Source organism: Oncorhynchus masou, chromosome 12 (genome assembly GCF_036934945.1).
Source record: "Oncorhynchus masou masou isolate Uvic2021 chromosome 12, UVic_Omas_1.1, whole genome shotgun sequence".
NCBI lineage: Eukaryota > Metazoa > Chordata > Actinopteri > Salmoniformes > Salmonidae > Oncorhynchus > Oncorhynchus masou.
This window is the reverse complement of record NC_088223.1, coordinates 12,663,692-12,684,188: the sequence shown is the minus strand read 5'-3', so window position 1 is coordinate 12,684,188 and position 20,497 is coordinate 12,663,692. Positions and strand designations below refer to the sequence as shown.

The following is a 20,497-nucleotide window of genomic DNA, read 5'->3' as shown; positions in this document are numbered from 1 at the left end:
ACAGAGGTGAAACCCCTCTCTGCCTAGCCATGAGTCTGAAGAGACTATAAACTCAACAGAGGTGAAACCCCTCTCTGCCTAGCCATGAGTGTCTGAAGAGACTATAAACTCAACAGAGGTGAAACCCCTCTCTGCCTAGACATGAGTCTGAAGAGACTATAAACTCAACAGAGGTGAAACCCCTCTCTGCCTAGCCATGAGTCTGAAGAGACTATAAACTCAACAGAGGTGAAACCCCTCTCTGCCTAGCCATGATTCTGAAGAGACTATAAACTCAACAGAGGTGAAACCCCTCTCTGCCTAGCCATGAGCCTGAAGAGACTATAAACTCAACAGAGGTGAAACCCCTCTCTGCCTAGCCATGAGTCTGAAGAGACTATAAACTCAACAGAGGTGAAACCCCTCTCTGCCTAGCCATGAGTCTGAAGAGACTATAAACTCAACAGAGGTGAAACCCATCTCTGCCTAGCCATTAGTCTGAAGAGACTATAAACTCAGCAGAGGTGAAACCCCTCTCTGCCTAGCCATTAGTCTGAAGAGACTATAAACTCAACAGAGGTGAAACCCCTCTCTGCCTAGCCATGAGTCTGAAGAGACTATAAACTCAACAGAGGTGAAACCCATCTCTGCCTAGCCATTAGTCTGAAGAGACTATAAACTCAGCAGAGGTGAAACCCCTCTCTGCCTAGCCATGAGTCTGAAGAGAACTTTGAGACCATAAACTCAACAGAGGTGAAAGTTGGATGGATTATAAAAATAATGACTAGACATGGATTATTAGACTACCAGATCTCTAGTTTACTTCTCTCTCGCTCCTTCCTGTTTTCCCTCTTTCTGTCTCTGATAACCTCCCTCTTTCTCCTGTTCTCTGCGTTAACCACTCCCCAGTATGTCATGTAGGACATGTTGCCACTCATTATGTAAGCCTACAGTATAGTGTTTTATTGCCAGTTATGTAATGAGGAATTTATGCAATCATATAGCATTTCACTTAAATACATTTTTGATTAGACTCTTAAACATTATGACTTATTTTGTCCAAGTGTTTATTCTATATTATTTTAAAGGCAGATTATAGTCTTATGCTGATATTAACACTTTTGTTATTAATTATATTTTCATTGTCAGACATAATACCCACAAGCTTGTTATAGTTTCCCATTGTTCTCTGACACCACTAATACATTTAGCCTGTATGTTTTTGACCACACTGTACGGCCACAGGGCAGCGACAGACATGACTGCCGCTGCGCCACAGAGCAGAACACACTAGATCGAGGGTGGCCAACTCCAGTCCTCGACTGTTTGCTACGGATGGAGGAAAAAGTGGGACACCAATCAGGCCCTTGAGGACTTGAATTGTCCACCTCTGTACTAGATTAAGTTTCTATGCACATCTGGGTTACTGGTTGCCTAAGGCCTCGTGGCTAGACACTGGAAACTGAGCAACAAACGGGGGCCTCCTCGACTGCGTTCACACAGGCAGACCAGATCAGAATTTTGGTATTTTGACCAAATCAGATCAGCTCTGAAAAAAATATTCAAGAATCAAAAATTGGTGTTTATTCATCCTTAATGGAATAGACCACAGAACAGCTGTAAATATTGCAGATTGTGCCTTTAAAGTCAGTCACTCCTACTACTCATTCAGAATCCTCCCTCTTTTCCAGCTGTCATCAGTGTCCTTGGAGTCTTTTTAACAGTAGAGATGTTGCCTGACTGTGTGTGTGGATCAATACTCTTAACGTTCTTTCGGGTCACCTCCCCCCGATCGCCAAACTGTTTAATCACAGTGAAGCAAAGCGTATCCTAAAATGATCAATAGTAAAAACAGTCATGTCTGTGATTTGCCTGTTTGCATTCTGATAATGGAATGATCAGTTCATCAACATACAGAAACTTTAATGACAGGCAACAACATCATTTATTTACTGAGATCTGATTAAAAACATAGCAGGCATTACCTTTGACCTTATGAGTTTAGTAAATCTTCAATCACAAAACACCCGGTCATTTAATCCCATATCTTTATCTGACCTGTCAGCTGTGAATGTGTGTGTTGCCAGGGTAACTGTGTGTTGCCAGGGTAACTTTAGATCAACACTGTCAAAGCCATAAATAAAAATGGATTAACTAAAAAAAATTAAAAGAACTCAGTCAGAAAAGTAATGTTTAAAAAACAACTTTATTAACACTTCTCATACAAAGAAATAACATACAAAAGATCCAAAGTAATTTCTTTCTACATTTCCAGAGCATAGGTGTTTGCTTCAAAAAAACAGAAACAAATCCTACTTGTACAAAGTGAATAAAAGCATCAATCCCCTGCAGTGACAATGTGCCAAATGGTTCCAGCCATAAAGAAAACATTCTTCATCATCTTTCTAAACAAAGAAAGTCTGTGCAAAGAAAGAACGCATACCAAAAAACACAATGTAAGTGAGTCTCAAAATGGCACCCTATTCCCTATTCAGTGCACTACTGTTGACCAGAATCCTATGGGCCCTGGTCAAAAGTAGTGCACTACGTAAGTAATAGGGTGCCATTTGGGAGACAAACCCATGTTGCTACATTAATAAGGCAAAACCCTACAGATAATTCACTTGGGGAGCTTCCTTGGTAAAGTGAATGTAGATAGAAATATATATTCTACCCTAAAAATACACAAGGCTTCTCAAAAAAGCAGCTAGTATTGCACTGATAAGACTAGTACCCTTTAATAATGAAATCCTAAGGAACTCACTAGTTGACCACATAAAAACAGAAATACTGATCACAGAATACACAGTAGTGGCTGATCCCAGATCTGTTTGTGTTATATAACTAACTCCTATGGTCTGGGTTAGTGATGCGACACAAACAGATCTGGGATAAGGCTAGAAAAAAAAAAAAGCCTTAGCAATAAATAAATAAAAAAAATCACAGAATACTTAAAACATCTTATTTTGGGGACCTGCATTTCTGTGGGTTCCAGTTCATGTGGGATGAAATAATGAATGGACGGAGCTCATGGGAGTTCTGTTTGAATCTGGTCTTTTTTCTGGGGGTCATTCAACCATTTCTCTTTCCCTGTCAAAGTTCTTGTTTGGTTCCAGAACCCATCTACACATGAAGAGAATAATACTGGGCTTACCGTCAAGACTTAACCACAACGGCATCCCAAATGACATGCTATTCCCTATATAGTGCACTACTTTTGACCAGAGCCCAAAGTAGTGCACAACATATAAGGAATAGCATGGAACGCGTCCCAAATGACATCTCTAAATCAGAATGCTGTGCTGTGCTCGGGTCTGGCTGCTTCCTACCCCGCAAATACCTTCTCATTGGCATGGAAACCATAGGAACTACATGGAAAACAAACAACTAAACAGGAAACGAACAACAAAAATGAAATGCATTTCACTCCATTAGAACCATGAAATGAGATTCTTAAAGCTTAAAAGAAACGTTTAAAACTGAATGACTATCTACGTTGCCTACTACTCTCCTAGAACACAGAATGTCCTCGTCTTGTACAAACGCTGCAGGTTATGAGCCCAATAGATAATTCACGTTCTGTAGACCAATATGGAGAAAAAAACAACACAATCAAAAATGGTGAAATAAATCAAAATAGAGCCACTAATTCAGATCAGATCAACTGATGAAATTAGATTAAAACTAAATAATACGCAATAAACCTAAATCTAAAAGGGAGGGGAGGTATTAAAAAAATCCCAAGTCCATCATTGGTTTAAAAATAATCCATATGATTTACAGTGGGGAGTGGAGAAAATACCACCGTCAGGGAGAGTGGTACGGTGAAAACAACCCAACAGAACCCAACGGTGTTGGAACTGGACTGGGCTGCTTCCCAAATTGCACCCTATTCCCCATGTAGTGCCAGGGAGACATTTGGTACACAGCCTGGGAGTGGTGAAGTGGTTCTATGTCTCTGTGTGGTAGATGTTGTTGGAGTCGTGTCGGGTGTTGGTGTTGCAGTAGTCCTTGGTGTGGCAGGTGTGTCCTAGACCACACATAGCTCTGTGGATGGGACCGGGGCTGTCGTCGCCATGGTGAGAGGTGGTGGTGAAGTTCAGGAGACTGGTGCAGGTGGGGAGGTAGACATGCTGCACGTGTTCCACCTCCGACCGACACACCGGACACGACTGGGGGGAGGACAAAGAGAGAACGTCAACATAAAACTGTCACTTCATTTGAGGCACAGGACAGGTACACTACATTCTGTCGACAGAAAGCACATTAAGAGGCCGAGTTGCACATGCAGATCCACAATGCTACAGAAAGCATGAACCACCACCAGCCCTGGGCTGCAGAACGGACCAGGTAGCCAACCAATCATATTTCAGACACCAACAATGCTAACCAATCTGCACAGTGATGGAGCAGGGATAGTGGAAACACACTCCATTCTCATTTAGCCAGTCAATTTTATTGAAGTCACGTAAAAGCCTGTTACTTAACCAACCGGGACCTCCAGATCAAATTACCCACGATACACTCTGTTCAGACATATCTAGAAGATGGTTAATAGTGTGTTATAAAGGGGCGGCCATCTTGGAAAGTGAGTACATTTTTTTTGGGGGGGGGGGGGATCTCCTGTTCTCTCTCTCTCTCCTCTCAATGTGTTTGGGCCTAGCCATCACATGACACGTTTCCTTGTGGATTTAATGGAATAGAGATTTGCTGGCCTGCTTCCGGCAGCTTTAATCCACAGCCACTAATTCACCATCTGAGACGACAGTTTAAGCAAAGTTGGGCACATTTAGGAGATTAGTTGGAGGGACAATCAGGTTAGCTGAAGTCATGCATGAGCAAAACACTGGATCGTTTTTTTAAAAACGCCTTAAAAGTGATGAGTGACTCAGGAGAAAAGTCAAGTATTCTCCTGGAATCAGAGCGCTCTGCCACTCAATGGTATTACACAGCTAGAACCACAGAGTGTGGACAACCACCACTAACACAAACTGTGGCTAGGTTCCAATACTCCTCAATAGCTTGCTTCCTTCCCAAGTGTTATTTCCTACAATGGCGCAAAGGACCGGATGGGTCTCTGTCCTGCTGCTGTAGTGTATTAAGACCAGGCTGAAATATGGCCTGAAGAAAGATGAGAAAGGGAAGACATTTAAACCTAATGAGACAGCCGAGTGTTCTGGGGGTTGACTGCAGCGGTGGCATCCAAATGTCTTGACCAATGGTCGCCTTAATCAAAAACCATCAACAACTAAATGAATGTGCAGATGTGTTTTCTGGACTCCTTCTCTATCGTTGACTGGTAGCAGCTTCTCAATGTAGACCACCATGCAGGAAATAACATGTGTGTTGATCATTTTCAACCAATCACAAGTAGTCACTTCTATCTGGGTCTGTTCACCTGTAGTTGGTTGGCGCAGGTCTGGCAGCACACCATGTGTCCACAGGGGCAGAAGGCTGTGTCGATCTCCTCCACACAGCACAACATACACAGCAGAGCTTCTCTGAGTTTCTCTAGTCTCTCCAGCAGCGCCCTGCTCTGCTGACAGCTCCCACAGTCCTCTCCCAGCCCCTCCTCCTGGCCACGCAGTGGACTGAGCCCTGATGGCGTCCTCTCGCCAACCACCTCCATGATGCCGGCGTTGTAGAGCGTCCGGCGTGCGTAGTCGTAGACCTCCTTGGAGGTGCGTCGGATGTCGAAGACGTACTTCTTGCCCAGGTTGATGTTCTCATTGAGGAAGAGAGACGCCAGGTGACCCTTGAAGTCACGGCTGTACTGCATCATCACCGCGCTGGTCACCGTGTCACACCTGAAGGAGAGAGGGAGACATTACTAACCAGGAAGTATCAATCTCGTTCTGTGTTCATCTGTCAACTGAATGTTAGACACCATTTTCAAATCAATTGATTTCTCCATTGTCCACATCTCTTTTGGCTCTGAACCTATACAAGGGTTGTGGCTAAATGGTGTACAGCTAAGGTAAAAATGTTGCATGTTTGAGTCTGGGAGAATTGTAGCATTCTGGCTAACCGTTTTCCTAACATGCTATGTCCCGTAAGTTATCTGTATACCATCTAGTCAAAACCCTATAAAAAGGGGGTTGATCATGTTCAACAGCAGTATAGGACTCTAGAAATCCTCTACACTGACAGACACTGCTCCAGGTCCTACAGAACAGGCACATCTGCACAAGCTGAGGAATACGTGGTGAAAAACCCCCACACACACAATAGAGAGGTCATCCTTGTACCTTTGACTATTGTAAGCCAAGCTTTGCTATTGCACAATTGAAAACAGCTGACATCCATTTTTCTAGGAAGAAGCACTTTTAGTTTCATGAATATCAACACTAAGACTGTCTCTTCATTTCCTGTACTGCCTATGGCTTCCTCAAGATCAGGACATTTTATCATTTTTTATACCTTTATTTAACTAGGCAAGTCAGTTAAGAACACATTCTTATTGTCAATGACGGAACAGTGGGTTAACTGTCTTGTTCAGGGGCAGAAGGACAGATTCGAACTTGCAACCTTCCGGTTACTAGACCAACGCTCTAACCACTCACATGGGGGAGGCAGTTTGTTGACGACACTAAGGACCAAAGCACAGTCTCTGTGAATGTGTACAACTACAGATCAGGATGCATATTCAGGGAGCAGAGCCACGGTAAACAGAGCAGAGTCTTCAGAAACACCAAGGTTTAAGTGATGAGAGAGAGAGAACGTTACCTAACTGGACTAAAATGGGGGGAGTGTAACGGTTGGCTGGTTGACCAGCCCCTAGGCAGTATAAAGTCACGCCAGACTGGTTCAGGAACTCTTCGTGTATTCAGAAGGATGTAGAGTCAGGTGAGTAAGTGATCACAGACCACATAGGGGATGGTAGTGTAAACAAACATGTGGTCAATACATTAACATGACAGTGAAGCCCTGTCAATGTGTCACTATACTCACAGGCTCTCATTTTAACTCTACCAAATAGTTTGCGAAGAAGTCAGTCCATTAGGTTTTCATCATGGAACATTTGATCAACAATGACTTCGATCAGTTGGTGATCCAATCTAACTCCACAGATCCAGTATGATGACATATATATATATATATATATATATATATGCAGAGTGTAGAATTGGACTGCATGTATTTGTGTTCTAGCTTCCCACAAGGTAACCCTCTCCACTCGCCTGTAGAAGGCGTGTGTCTCAGTGATGGCCCGGTACAGTCCGCTTGCTGCCCGGTTGCTGATCAGCTTGAATAGCAGAACCACACTGTCGCTGGTATCCTTGGTCACAGTCAGGTAAACACTCTTCCCTGACTGGGTGGCTGTTTGTATTATGGGATAGCTGATCCTAGAATGGATAAAGAAAAGCTGAACTTAGAAACAGTATTCTTTCAACTGAAATCCTGTAATATTACACCCACACACACAGAGAGAGACATTCACTTTATATATTATCTATATATTATCTACCTCACTTGCTTTGGCAATGTTAACACATGTTTCCCATGCCAATAAAGCCCTTGAATTGAATTGAGACACACACACACACACACACACACACACACACACCCTATCGCACAACAATAAAACAAATATAGCATTCAAGTTTCATGATGACAATCTCAGATTTCCTAGAAGGTAAAGTTAGCGGGTCAGATGGACTTTACCCTTCATAGATGTGCACGGTACAGTATAGGTACAGTATAGGTACAGTATAGGTACAGTATTTACGGTACAGTATAGGTACAGTATTTGCGGTACAGTAGAGGTACAGTATTTACGGTACAGTATAGGTACAGTATTTACGGTACAGTATAGGTACAGTATTTACGGTACAGTATTTACGGTACAGTATTTACGGTAGAGTATTTACGGTACAGTATAGGTACAGTATAGGTACAGTATAGGTACAGTATAGGTACAGTATAGGTACAGTATTTACGGTACAGTATTTACGGTACAGTATAGGTACAGTATTTACGGACAGTATAGGTACAGTATTTACGGTACAGTATAGGTACAGTATAGGTACAGTATAGGTACAGTATTTACGGTACAGTATAGGTACAGTATTTACGGTACGTATAGGTACAGTATTTACGGTACAGTATTTACGGTACAGTATTTACGGTACAGTATAGGTACAGTATTTACGGTACAGTATAGGTACAGTATTTACGGTACAGTATTTACGGTACAGTATTTACGGTACAGTATTTACGGTACAGTATAGGTACAGTATTTGCGGTACAGTAGAGGTACAGTATTTACGGTACAGTATAGGTACAGTATTTACGGTACAGTATAGGTACAGTATTTACGGTACGTATAGGTACAGTATTTACGGTACAGTATAGGTACAGTATTTACGGTACAGTATAGGTACAGAATTTACGGACAGTATAGGTACAGTATTTACGGTACAGTATAGGTACAGTATTTACGGTACGTATAGGTACAGTATTTACGGTACAGTATAGGTACAGTATTTACGGTACGTATAGGTACAGTATTTACGGTACAGTATAGGTACAGTATTTACGGTACAGTATAGGTACAGAATTTACGGACAGTATAGGTACAGTATTTACGGTACAGTAGAGGTACAGTATTTACGGTACAGTATTTACGGTACAGTATGTACGGTACAGTATTTACGGTACAGTATAGGTACAGTATTTACGGTACAGTATTTACGGTACAGTATAGGTACAGTATTTACGGTACAGTATAGGTACAGTATTTACGGTACAGTATTTACGGAACAGTATAGGTACAGTATTTACGGTACAGTATTTACGGACAGTATTTACGGTACAGTATAGGTACAGTATTTACGGTACAGTATTTACGGACAGTATAGGTACAGTATTTACGGTACAGTAAAGGTACAGTATAGGTACAGTATTTACGGTACAGTATAGGTACAGTATTTACGGTACAGTATTTACGGTACAGTATAGGTACAGTATTTACGGTACAGTATAGGTACAGTATAGGTACAGTATTTACGGACAGTATAGGTACAGTATTTACGGTACAGTATAGGTACAGTATAGGTACAGTATTTACGGTACGTATAGGTACAGTATTTACGGTACGTATAGGTACAGTATTTACGGTACAGTATTTACGGACAGTATAGGTACAGTATTTACGGAACAGTATTTACGGACATTATAGGTACAGTATTTACGGTACGTAAAAGTACAGTATTTACGGTACAGTATTTACGATACGTATAGGTACAGTATTTACGGTACGTAAAAGTACAGTATTTACGGTACAGTATTTACGGACAGTATAGGTACAGTATTTACGGTACAGTAAAGGTACAGTATAGGTACAGTATTTACGGACAGTATAGGTACAGTATTTACGGACAGTATAGGTACAGTATAGGTACAGTATAGGTACAGTATTTACGGACAGTATAGGTACAGTATTTACGGTACAGTATTTACGGAACAGTATTTACGGACAGTATAGGTACAGTATTTACGGTACGTAAAAGTACAGTATTTACGGTACAGTATTTACGGACAGTAAAGGTACAGTATTTCTAGGAGGCAATCTGAACTCCGTACAGTAGATTGTTGTGTATTGTGCACTGTGCAACCCACATGCCAAGCTCTCTGGTGACGTTGTTTCGGAAGATATGTCAGTGTTCTGACTGCACAAGATATGGAGTAGTTGGTTAATTATGGTGAAGACCCTCCTTTACCTGTTGACCAGGCTGAAGTCCTCTTTACAGACAGCGATACCTTCAGGGCCAACCCCTATGGCCAGCCTCTGTCCCTCTGCGTCCCTGGCCCAGTGCCACTCCACCCCGTAGTGCTCCAGGCTGGACACCAGCTGCAGGGCCTGGTACTCCACCGACCCCGGGCTCTGACCCTCCAACGCCTTGTGCTTAGAGATGATACTGTGGCGAGAGAGAGGAGAGGGAGATGGCAGTGTTACTACTGACTCACATGCAGAGCCTCATTGCTTCAAAGGGTTCACACAAAGAGCTACTGTGCTTGAAATAGTTTATGTTCTGCATTCATTTCCTGGGAGGGCTGTGAGAAAACAGTAGAGAAACATCTTCACACAACTGCGAAACGTGACAGACTGCTGGTAATGAAGACATGAACATCCCTACCGATGGCCATCTAGAAGACATGAAGGGTTCTAACACCAGACATACAGTGAGTCCAGCAGCCAGGATGAGGTTGAAAGCACTGCTACATGAATCACTCAATGGCCACAGTCAGTATGTCAGCTGCACCACAAGGCAAGCACCAAGGTCCCAGATACTGCAGACAGCACCAAGGTCTCAGATACTACAGACAGCACCAAGGTCTCAGATACTACAGACAGCACCAAGGTCTCAGATACTACAGACAGCACCAAGGTCCCAGTTACTACAGACAGCACCAACGTCCCAGTTACTACAGACAGCACCAAGGTCTCAGATACTACAGACAGCACCAAGGTCCCAGTTACTACAGACAGCACCAACGTCCCAGTTACTACAGACAGCACCAAGGTCCTAGATACTACAGACAGCACCAAGGTCTCAGTTACTACAGACAGCACCAAGGTCTCAGATACTACAGACAGCACCAAGGTCCCAGTTACTACAGACAGCACCAAGGTCCCAGTTACTACAGACAGCAGACTGAAGCACCAAGGTCCCAGTTACTACAGACAGCACCAAGTTCCCAGTTACTACAGACATCAGACTGAATCACCAAGGTCCCAGTTACTACAGACAGCACCAAGGTCCCAGTTACTACAGACAGCACCAAGGTCCCAGTTACTACAGACAGCACCAAGGTCCCAGTTACTACAGACAGCAGACTGAAGGGAAAATATCTTCATAAGAATTCCATCATATCTCTCTGAATCATATTACCCCGAGAGGGAGGGAACTCATATTTCCATAGTGCTACAGAGACCTCATGTGATGGGGATTGAGATTATAGAGAGGAAGGATCCTTCCTGAGCTGTCAGTCTGTCACCCAGAGAGCAGATGTTATAATATAATCCCATCATTCCCTTATCTGAGCAAAAATAATAAGGGAATCAATCACTATAATGCAATGTGAATCTCTGTCCTCTCCTGCCAGGAATCCTCTCATCACTATGTGTGCAGTGTGAATTCAAGTGTATGAACTGAGCTATTATTGCCCAAGCATTACTCCTGGACTGAACCTCCAGCCCTCCTCGGTTCCATACGAACCTCCAGCCCTCCTCGGTTCCATACGAACCTCCAGCCCTCCTCGGTTCCATACGAACCTCCAGCCCTCCTCGGTTCCATACGAACCTCCACCCCTCCTCGGTTCCATACGAACCTCCAGCCCTCCTCGGTTCCATACGAACCTCCAGCCCTCCTCGGTTCCATACGAACCTCCACCCCTCCTCGGTTCCATACGAACATTACTCATACAGCTATACGGGGTACTGATGTCGACTCCCAACGACTGTGTCTGTCTATGGAATGCATCACCAATACATTTCCTCTTACAGACAGCTTTGCTGTTAACTTTCACAACAGTGATAATATTCTCCTGCTGTAATTTCTTTACTATGGTAAAATGATCTGTATGTGTGCATTTTATTATTGTTGTTGGCTGTGAAAAGTGGTTTACAAACTTAATTTGAGCGCCTCTGTAAATGGTATCACAAAATGAGTTAAACACAGTACATACATTGGTTAAGTCTTCCTCCCAAGACATAAGCTTGATTATGAGGGGCAAGAACGTCCAGAACATTACCCATAGTGCAATAGAAGTATGCTATTGGCAATTACTCAAAACAACAGAGCTGACGGAAATCACCAAATGGGCTATTATAATTGACAATACATTAACAAGACAGCTTCATGTCCACATTAGCCTGATTAGAGCCGATCCAATGGCATTTACATTTCCCTCCAATTACGATGTCAGGAGGATCCTAGTTTGTGTGTGCTTGTCTTGCATGTGTGTCCTAGTGTGTGTGTCCTAGTGTGTGTGTAAACACAGCGATAGATCAGTCCTCTGACCTAGTATGAACAGTCCCTAGTTTAGCTTGGCCTCCACCCAAACTGGCAGTCTTCTCAAACTGTTGACTTAACCAGTCAACGAGCTGCTGGGCTACGCTCTAATCGCTGGCTTGGTTCTCACAACCATGTTGTTGTTGTTGTAGCTAGCAGGCAGGCAGGCAGGCGGGCGGCTTTATTTGTTAGAGGTGGAAAACAACTTCCGGGTTGGGTTTCACAGAAAATATAAATAACTTGTGGAGGTCTACAATTTTTTTCCTGAGGTCTTGACTGACTTCTTTTGATTTTCCCATGATGTCAAGGAAAGAAGCACTGGGTTTGAAGGTTGGCCTTGAAATACATCCACGCCTCCAATTGACTCAGATGATGTCAATTAGCCTTTGGGAAAGCTTCTAAAGCCATGACATTTTCTGGAATTTTCCAAGCTGTATGTAAATTTCTGACCCACTGAAATTGTGATACAGTGAAATAATCTGTCTGTAAACAATTGTTGGAAAAATGACTTGTGTCATGCACAAAGTAGATGTCCTAACCGACTTGCCAAAACTATAGTTTGTTAACGAGAAATTTGTGGAGTGGTTGAAAAACAAGTTTTAATGACTCCAACATAAGTGTATGTAAACTTCCCACTTCCCACCATTCCCTTTTCAAGTGTTGATGTGTATGATTCACAGTCGTTTCACAATGTGTAGGACAGTTACCTGGCTAGAACTCAATAACCCTGCTTGCTTTGGTGAAATTCCCTGTTAGGTGTTCAGTTCCGTGCCTGAACAGGTTTGGTCCTTGAGAGAGAGAGAAACAAGTGGCTGCATGGTAGAATCTTTGGGAAGAGAGGAGTGTGTCTGTCTCTGTAGAGGGGACCTTGTGAGTATGTGTAGGAGGCTCCAAAATGGCACCTTATTCCCCATCTAGTGCACTACTTTTGACCAGAGCCTATGGGGAAACAGGGTGCCATATCCTTACCATCTATTACTCATCTCATGTTGGATGACATCACGTGGGACAAACAGTTGTTGGAATTGCAAACCAACCTCGGCCCCATGGTAGGAACATGGGAGGGGAACATGTTTTCTTTCTGTACAGCGAACCTCGTGACCATGCCTTTTCTTCTAGTTTCCTCTTGGTCGGTCTTTTGCGCATGGCGACGGACACGTGGGCATGAGTTTTGAACTTTGTTCCAATTGCAAAACAAACAATTTCTGGGGACTTCCAAACTCTGCTGCTGTCTGCAGTGTCAGTGGAACTGAGATCCGGTTCCCATGACACTGCATGTTTCTGTCAGATGCACGCGACAGACTGATTCATATTCAAGAAGGTAGGCTAAGTAGAGGGAAGCGTTACGGCTCGGAGCAACTCATGGGTTCGGGTGCAAATTCTAGAACCTATTTTACACCTAATTGTTTATTTGTTTTGAACAGCTACCATATGTTATTTCGGAATAGGAACACAGCTAAATCTAGGTAGCACAGATGGTAATAAATGATGAAAGGTTTGACCTGTTCTGGGATGAATTTTCAAACATTCTGAATTGGGACAGGAAAGGGAATTTTCCTCTTTGAAGCATCCGATTGTTAGAAGTCCAACCGATGTTGGATGAATCATTAACAACGCATCTGTCACTTGGTTCAGCGAGATGTTGATACTTTCATATCATACTCCTCTAATAACAGATCTGTTCTCCAAGCCAGCGACCTTGTCAAGGGTAGCTTTGCTTTCAATATTTCAACAGTGTATTCATGTCCTGCAAACTCCATCCAATTAGCACAATGGCTAGAGCTTCAAACCTGTTTAAACACACCACAGGTGTGTGTGTGTGTGTGTACACATTTTACTATACTTGTGAGAACCAAAAGTACTCACAAGAATAGTAAACTAACTAGAATTCCGAAGTGTGGCCATTTTTGCCAGCTATTTCAGGCTTAGGTTTAGGTTTAGGGAAAAAGTGAAAATAGGATCTTGAATGGGAATCAACTGTTGGGCCCCAAAATGTCCTCAAGCATAGTAAGACATAGCTGTGTGTGTGTGCGACCTTACCTGTTGACTGTTGCCGGGCAGGGTTCACTCCCACACAGCTCAAAGTACCAGTACTTGGCTGTGTTCTGGTTGTAGTCTCTGAACTCAGCTTGGGCCAGCAGGGCACTCAGCTCCTCAGCTTGCTCCGAACACATCCTCAGGTGGCCGCTGTGGAGGTTCTCCTTGACCTGCATGAAGAACACATGTCTGGTGGAGGGAAGAGAGAGGGAGGGAATGTTAGACATGAACTGGAACAGGTCATGATTGGAGAGGGGTGATGCACAGGGCCTGGAACCAAACAGGTCATGATTGGAGAGAGGTGATGCACAGGGCCTGGAACCAAACAGGTCATGATTGGAGAGAGGTGATGCACAGGGCCTGGAACCAAACAGGTCATGATTGGGGGAGCAGGTGGAAGTTAGAGGTTGGGTTACACACAGAGCAGGTGTGTGTGGGGGGGTTCACTGATCCTTACCTCAAAGTAGTACTCTGTTCCGCTTTCTAGTTCACTACGGTCATTGATGCCAGGAATAGAATGAGGAACACGAGCAGTTGAAAAGGAACAGCTGTTCCCAGTCAGACAGTGCGTGACAAAGTCTGACTTTTAACCCAGTGACTCAGTCAGCGGCTTTAATTATTATTTTTAAATATTTATTTAATTAGGCAAGTCAGTTAAGAACAAATTCTTATTTTTAATGACGGCCTAGGAACACTGCCTTGTTCAGGTGCAGAAAGACAGATTTTTACCTTGTCAGCTCGGGGATTTGATCTTGCAACCTTTCGGTTACTAGTCCAACGCTCTAACCCCTAGGCTACCTTCCGTCCCGAAATGGGGCTTCATAACTCCAATCAGGGTACACACACACACACACACACACACACACACACACACACACACACACACACACACACACACACACACAGTAAGAGGAGTCAGCAGCCAGCCCTGTAGACTTCTGTATGGCTGCCTATTCACAGCATTGTGCAGCAGAGTGATAAGCAGACCGGGTTCTACTGCTGTTGTGTTGTAACAGTGGGGTCTGGGTACGATAGCACCATTCAGCCTTGGCCTCTCTTCTTCTCCCGCTCTCATTCTTAAAAGTCTGGTTATATACCAAAACAAGCCCACACAAAGACACGGCTAAATCGATGTAATGATGACGCAGCGCTGTAAGCTTGTTCTTAGGGAGGTAAGGGCCCTCCCATGTTGTTGCTCAACACTTGTTATTGTGCTGAATTTAACATGGAGCAATAGTAGGCTTCGGGAAAGAAACTGGATTTTTTTTAAAGAAAGAAAGAAAGAAAGAATAACAGTAGACAAAAACAACATGGAATACAGTGACCATTGGACTGGTCCAATCACATGTCTTAGTTCCTGAGATGTGGTGAATGATTGAGTTATTAAGTTGTCGCCTACTTTAACTCGGTTATGATGTGATGACACTTCTCTTTCAAGTCACTGTCCAGTGAGGCTGTTAACACAAAACTGACATACCAATAATATTATACAGGAGCCAGCCAGCTGGATCAAACCAGACCAGACTCCCTGGTTTTCCTCACACATAATGTAACCTCATACCTTGTCATACCACTACCGAGCCCATCTGTACAAATGAATAACACAACATCCCTAACACAAAGCTATGTAAACATACAACTCCAACTGTGTATGAATGTGTGAGATTTACTGTCAACTCCGCTTGGTCTCTTCCTGCCACCCCTGCGTTGATGGCTGAAAGCATTCATGCAGGAAAAAGCTTGCCGCACTGGTTCTAGTCACACCAACATTCTAATTTAGCGAGGACACAATCCCATCTCCTCTTGAATGCGCCAACTGTCTTGTTGTTTTTGCAGACTGCGTATTACAGGTAGAAAACATAATAGGTCCAGAGTCTGGACTCCAGCCAGTAACAGTGCTATTTTTGTATCACGGATGTGTTCACTTTGGAGCCAGTCCAGCGTTTGCACATAAGTAGCACAGATTGCTAGCTAGGCTAACTACACTGCTGCTGAGGTAGCCAGCTAACGTTACCTAAGTGATCATGTGATGAGGGCTGCTTGCTTGGTGAAGTGTACTTTTGCATTACTTCTGTTTTTAAATAGTCTGTCGCTGGCACGCTACTCACTGTCAAAGCACCATGCCTATTCTTCTGCCTATTTTTGTTCATTCTATATACAGTATATAATCTTGGTACTTTATGTATGGAATAAAGACAGATACTGATATTTATGTGAAAGGCTAATATCACCGATAATATCCGTCAACCGATTTTAGTGGTCGGGCTCTGAACAGAACACAGCAGTCTGTTTCCCTACTGTGATTGGCCCAGCAGCAGGACTCATGTGACCAGCAGGCTGCTTGCTACCTGCCAGGTTGGAAACAAAGGGCTCTGACTACCTGGGACTTACTATCGGTCAGGGCCCTGCCTGGCCTGACTGCTCTCCATCCCTCTCCCTCGTCACCCTGGGGTCGCCTGGGGCTTACTATCGGTCACGGCCCTGCCTGGCCTGACTGCTCTCCTTCCCTCTCCCTCGTCACCCTGGGGTCGCCTGGGGCTTACTATCGGTCACGGCCCTGCCTGGCCTGACTGCTCTCCTTCCCTCTCCCTCGTCACCCTGGGGTCGCCTGGGGCTTACTATCGGTCACGGCCCTGCCTGGCCTGACTGCTCTCCTTCCTCTCCCTCGTCACCCTGGGGTCGCCTGGGGCTTACTATCGGTCACGGCCCTGCCTGGCCTGACTGCTCTCCTTCCCTCTCCTCGTCACCCTGGGGTCGCCTGGGGCTTACTATCGGTCACGGCCCTGCCTGGCCTGACTGCTCTCCTTCCCTCTCCCTCGTCACCCTGGGGTCGCCTGGGGCTTACTATCGGTCACGGCCCTGCCTGGCCTGACTGCTCTCCTTCCCTCTCCCTCGTCACCCTGGGGTCGCCTGGGGCGACCTACCAGTCACTACCCTGCCCACACACACACAACCTACCAGTCACTACCCTTCCCACACACACACAACCTACCAGTCACTACCCTTCCCACACACACACACACACAACCTACCAGTCACTACCCTGCCCACACAACCTACCAGTCACTACCCTGCCCACACACACACAACCTACCAGTCACTACCCTGCCCACACACACACACACAACCTACCAGTCACTACCCTGCCCACACACACACACACACACAACCTACCAGTCACTACCCTGCCCACACACACACACACACAACCTACCAGTCACTACCCTGCCCACACACACACACAACCTACCAGTCACTACCCTGCCCACACACACACACAACCTACCAGTCACTACCCTGCCCACCCACACACACAACCTACCAGTCACTACCCTGCCCACCCACACACACAACCTACCAGTCACTACCCTGCCCACCCACACACACAACCTACCAGTCACTACCCTGCCCACACACACACAACCTACCAGTCACTACCCTGCCCACACACACACACACACAACCTACCAGTCACTACCCTGCCCACACACACAACCTACCAATCACTACCCTGCCCACACACACACACAACCTACCAGTCACTACCCTGCCCACACACACACAACCTACCAGTCACTACCCTGCCCACACACACACACACACAACTTACCAGTCACTACCCTGCCCACACACAACCTACCAGTCACCACCCTGCCCACACACACACAACCTACCAGTCACCACCCTGCCCACACACACACAACCTACCAGTCACTACACTGCCCACACACACACACAACCTACCAGTCACTACCCTTCCCACACACACACAACCTACCAGTCACTACCCTGCCCACACAACCTACCAGTCACTACCCTGCCCACACACACACAACCTACCAGTCACTACCCTGCCCACACACACACACACAACCTACCAGTCACTACCCTGCCCACACACACACACACAACCTACCAGTCACTACCCTGCCCACACACACACACACACCCTACCAGTCACTACCCTGCCCACACACACACACACACAACCTACCAGTCACTACCCTGCCCACACACACACACAACCTACCAGTCACTACCCTGCCCACACACACACACAACCTACCAGTCACTACCCTGCCCACACACACACACAACCTACCAGTCACTACCCTGCCCACCCACACACACAACCTACCAGTCACTACCCTGCCCACCCACACACACAACCTACCAGTCACTACCCTGCCCACACACACACACAACCTACCAGTCACTACCCTGCCCACCCACACACACAACCTACCAGTCACTACCCTGCCCACACACACACACAACCTACCAGTCACTACCCTGCCCACACACACACACAACCTACCAGTCACTACCCTGCCCACACACACACACACAACCTACCAGTCACTACCCTGCCCACACACACAACCTACCAGTCACTACCCTGCCCACACACACACAACCTACCAGTCACTACCCTGCCCACACACACACACACACACACAACTTACCAGTCACTACCCTGCCCACACACAACCTACCAGTCACCACCCTGCCCACACACACACACAACCTACCAGTCACCACCCTGCCCACACACACACAACCTACCAGTCACTACCCTGCCCACACACACACACAACCTACCAGTCACTACCCTGCCCACACACACACACACAACCTACCAGTCACTACCATAGACAGTAACCATCTCCACACTGCTGCCCACACTACCACCATCTGTCCAGGTAGAAGGACACTGCTGCCCACACTACCACCATCTGTCCAGGTAGAAGGACACTGCTGCCCACACTACCACCATCTGTCCAGGTAGAAGGACACTACATGTGGGGTGGCCAGTCCTCTTCTGGCTGTGACGGGTGGAGATTATAACAGAACATGGCCAAGATGTTCAAATGTTCATAAATGACCAGCATGGTCGAATAATAATAAGGCAGAACAGTTGAAACTGACACGCCTACTCATTCAAGGGTTTCTTTATTTTCACCAATTTCTACATTGTAGAATAATAGTGAAGACATCAAAACCATTCAATTACACATGGAATCATGTAATAACCAAAAAAAAAGTGTTAAACAAATCAAAAATACATTTTATGAGATTCTTCAAAGTAGCCACCCTTTGCCTTGATCACAGCTTTGCACACTCATGGCATTCTCTCAACCATCTTCACCTGGAATGCTTTTCCAACAGTCTTGAAGGAGTTCCCACATATGCTGAGCACTTGTTGGCTGCTTTTCCTTCACTCTGCAGTCCAACTCATCCCAAACCATCTCAATTGGGTTGAGGTCAGGTGATTGTGGATGCCAGGTCATATAATGCAGCACTCTCCTTCTTGGTCAAATAGCCCCTTACACAGCCTGGGAGGTGTGTTGGGTCATTGTCCTGTTGAAAAACAAATGATAGTCCTACTAAGCACAAACCAGATGGGATGGTGTATCGCTGCAGTAGCCATGCTGGTTTTGTGTGCCTTGAATTCTAAATAAATCACAGACAGTGTCACCAGTAAAGCACCATCACACCACCTCCTCCATGCTTCACGGCGGGAACCAAACATGCGGAGATCATCCGTTCATCTACTCACAAAGACACGGTGGTTGGAGCCAAAAAAAACTAATTTGGACTCATCAGACCAAAGGACAGATTTCCACCGGTCTAATGTCCATTGCTCATGTTTCTTGGCCCAAGCAAGTCTCTTCTTATTATTGGTGTCCTTCAGTAGTGGTTTCTATACAGCAATTCACCTATGAAGGCCTGATTCACACAGTCTCTTCTGAACAGTTAATGATGAGACACATTTACTTAGGCTGCAATTTCTGAGGTTGTTAACTCGAATGAACTTATCCTCTGCAGCAGAAGTAACTCTGGGTCTTCCTTTCCTGTGGTGGTCCTCATGAGAGACAGTTTCATCATTGCGCTTTGTTTTTGCGACTGCATTTGAAGAAACTTTCAAAGTTCTTAGACATTTTCAGAATTGACTGACCTTCATGTCTTAAAAGTAATGGACGGTAATTTCTCTTTGTTTATTTGAGCTGTTCTTGTCATAATATGGACTTGGTACCAAATAGGGCTCTTCTGTATACCACCCCTACCTTGTCACAACACAACTTATTGGCTGAAATGCATTAAGAAGGAAATAAATTCCTCAAATTAACTTTTAACAAGGCACACCTGTTAATTGAAATGCATTCCAGATGACTACCAAATGAAGCTGGTTGAGAAAATGCCAAGAGTGTGCAAAGCTGTCAAGGAAAAGGGTGGGTACTTTGAAGAATCTCAAATATAAAATATATTTGGATTTGTTTAACCCTTTTTTGGTTACTACCTGATTCCATGTGTTATTTCATAGTTTGTGTCTTCACTACTATTCTACAATGTAGAAAATTGTAAAAAAATAAATAAAGGCAACCCCTTGAATGACTGTGTCCAAACGTTTGACTGGAACTGTATATATAATTAAATCTTCAACAGGATTAGGCCTATTTTTG

At 44.8% G+C, this 20,497-nt stretch overlaps 1 protein-coding gene across 1 annotated transcript in view; it reads right to left on the bottom strand.

Moving 5' to 3' along the window:
- Positions 1-2,166: 2,166 nt before the first annotated feature.
- The window catches only part of LOC135549566 (E3 ubiquitin-protein ligase MYLIP-A-like), a 41,906-nt gene continuing 23,575 nt past the window's right edge, over positions 2,167-20,497 (bottom strand). Inside the window, exons 3-7 of the mRNA XM_064979644.1 lie at positions 14,037-14,222; positions 9,702-9,899; positions 7,161-7,325; positions 5,378-5,786; positions 2,167-4,151 (exon numbers count right to left, since the gene is read on the bottom strand). Coding sequence (XP_064835716.1) covers positions 3,930-4,151; positions 5,378-5,786; positions 7,161-7,325; positions 9,702-9,899; positions 14,037-14,222 — 1,180 coding nt within the window. The 3' untranslated portion in view covers positions 2,167-3,929. The remainder of the gene's footprint in view (positions 4,152-5,377; positions 5,787-7,160; positions 7,326-9,701; positions 9,900-14,036; positions 14,223-20,497) is intronic.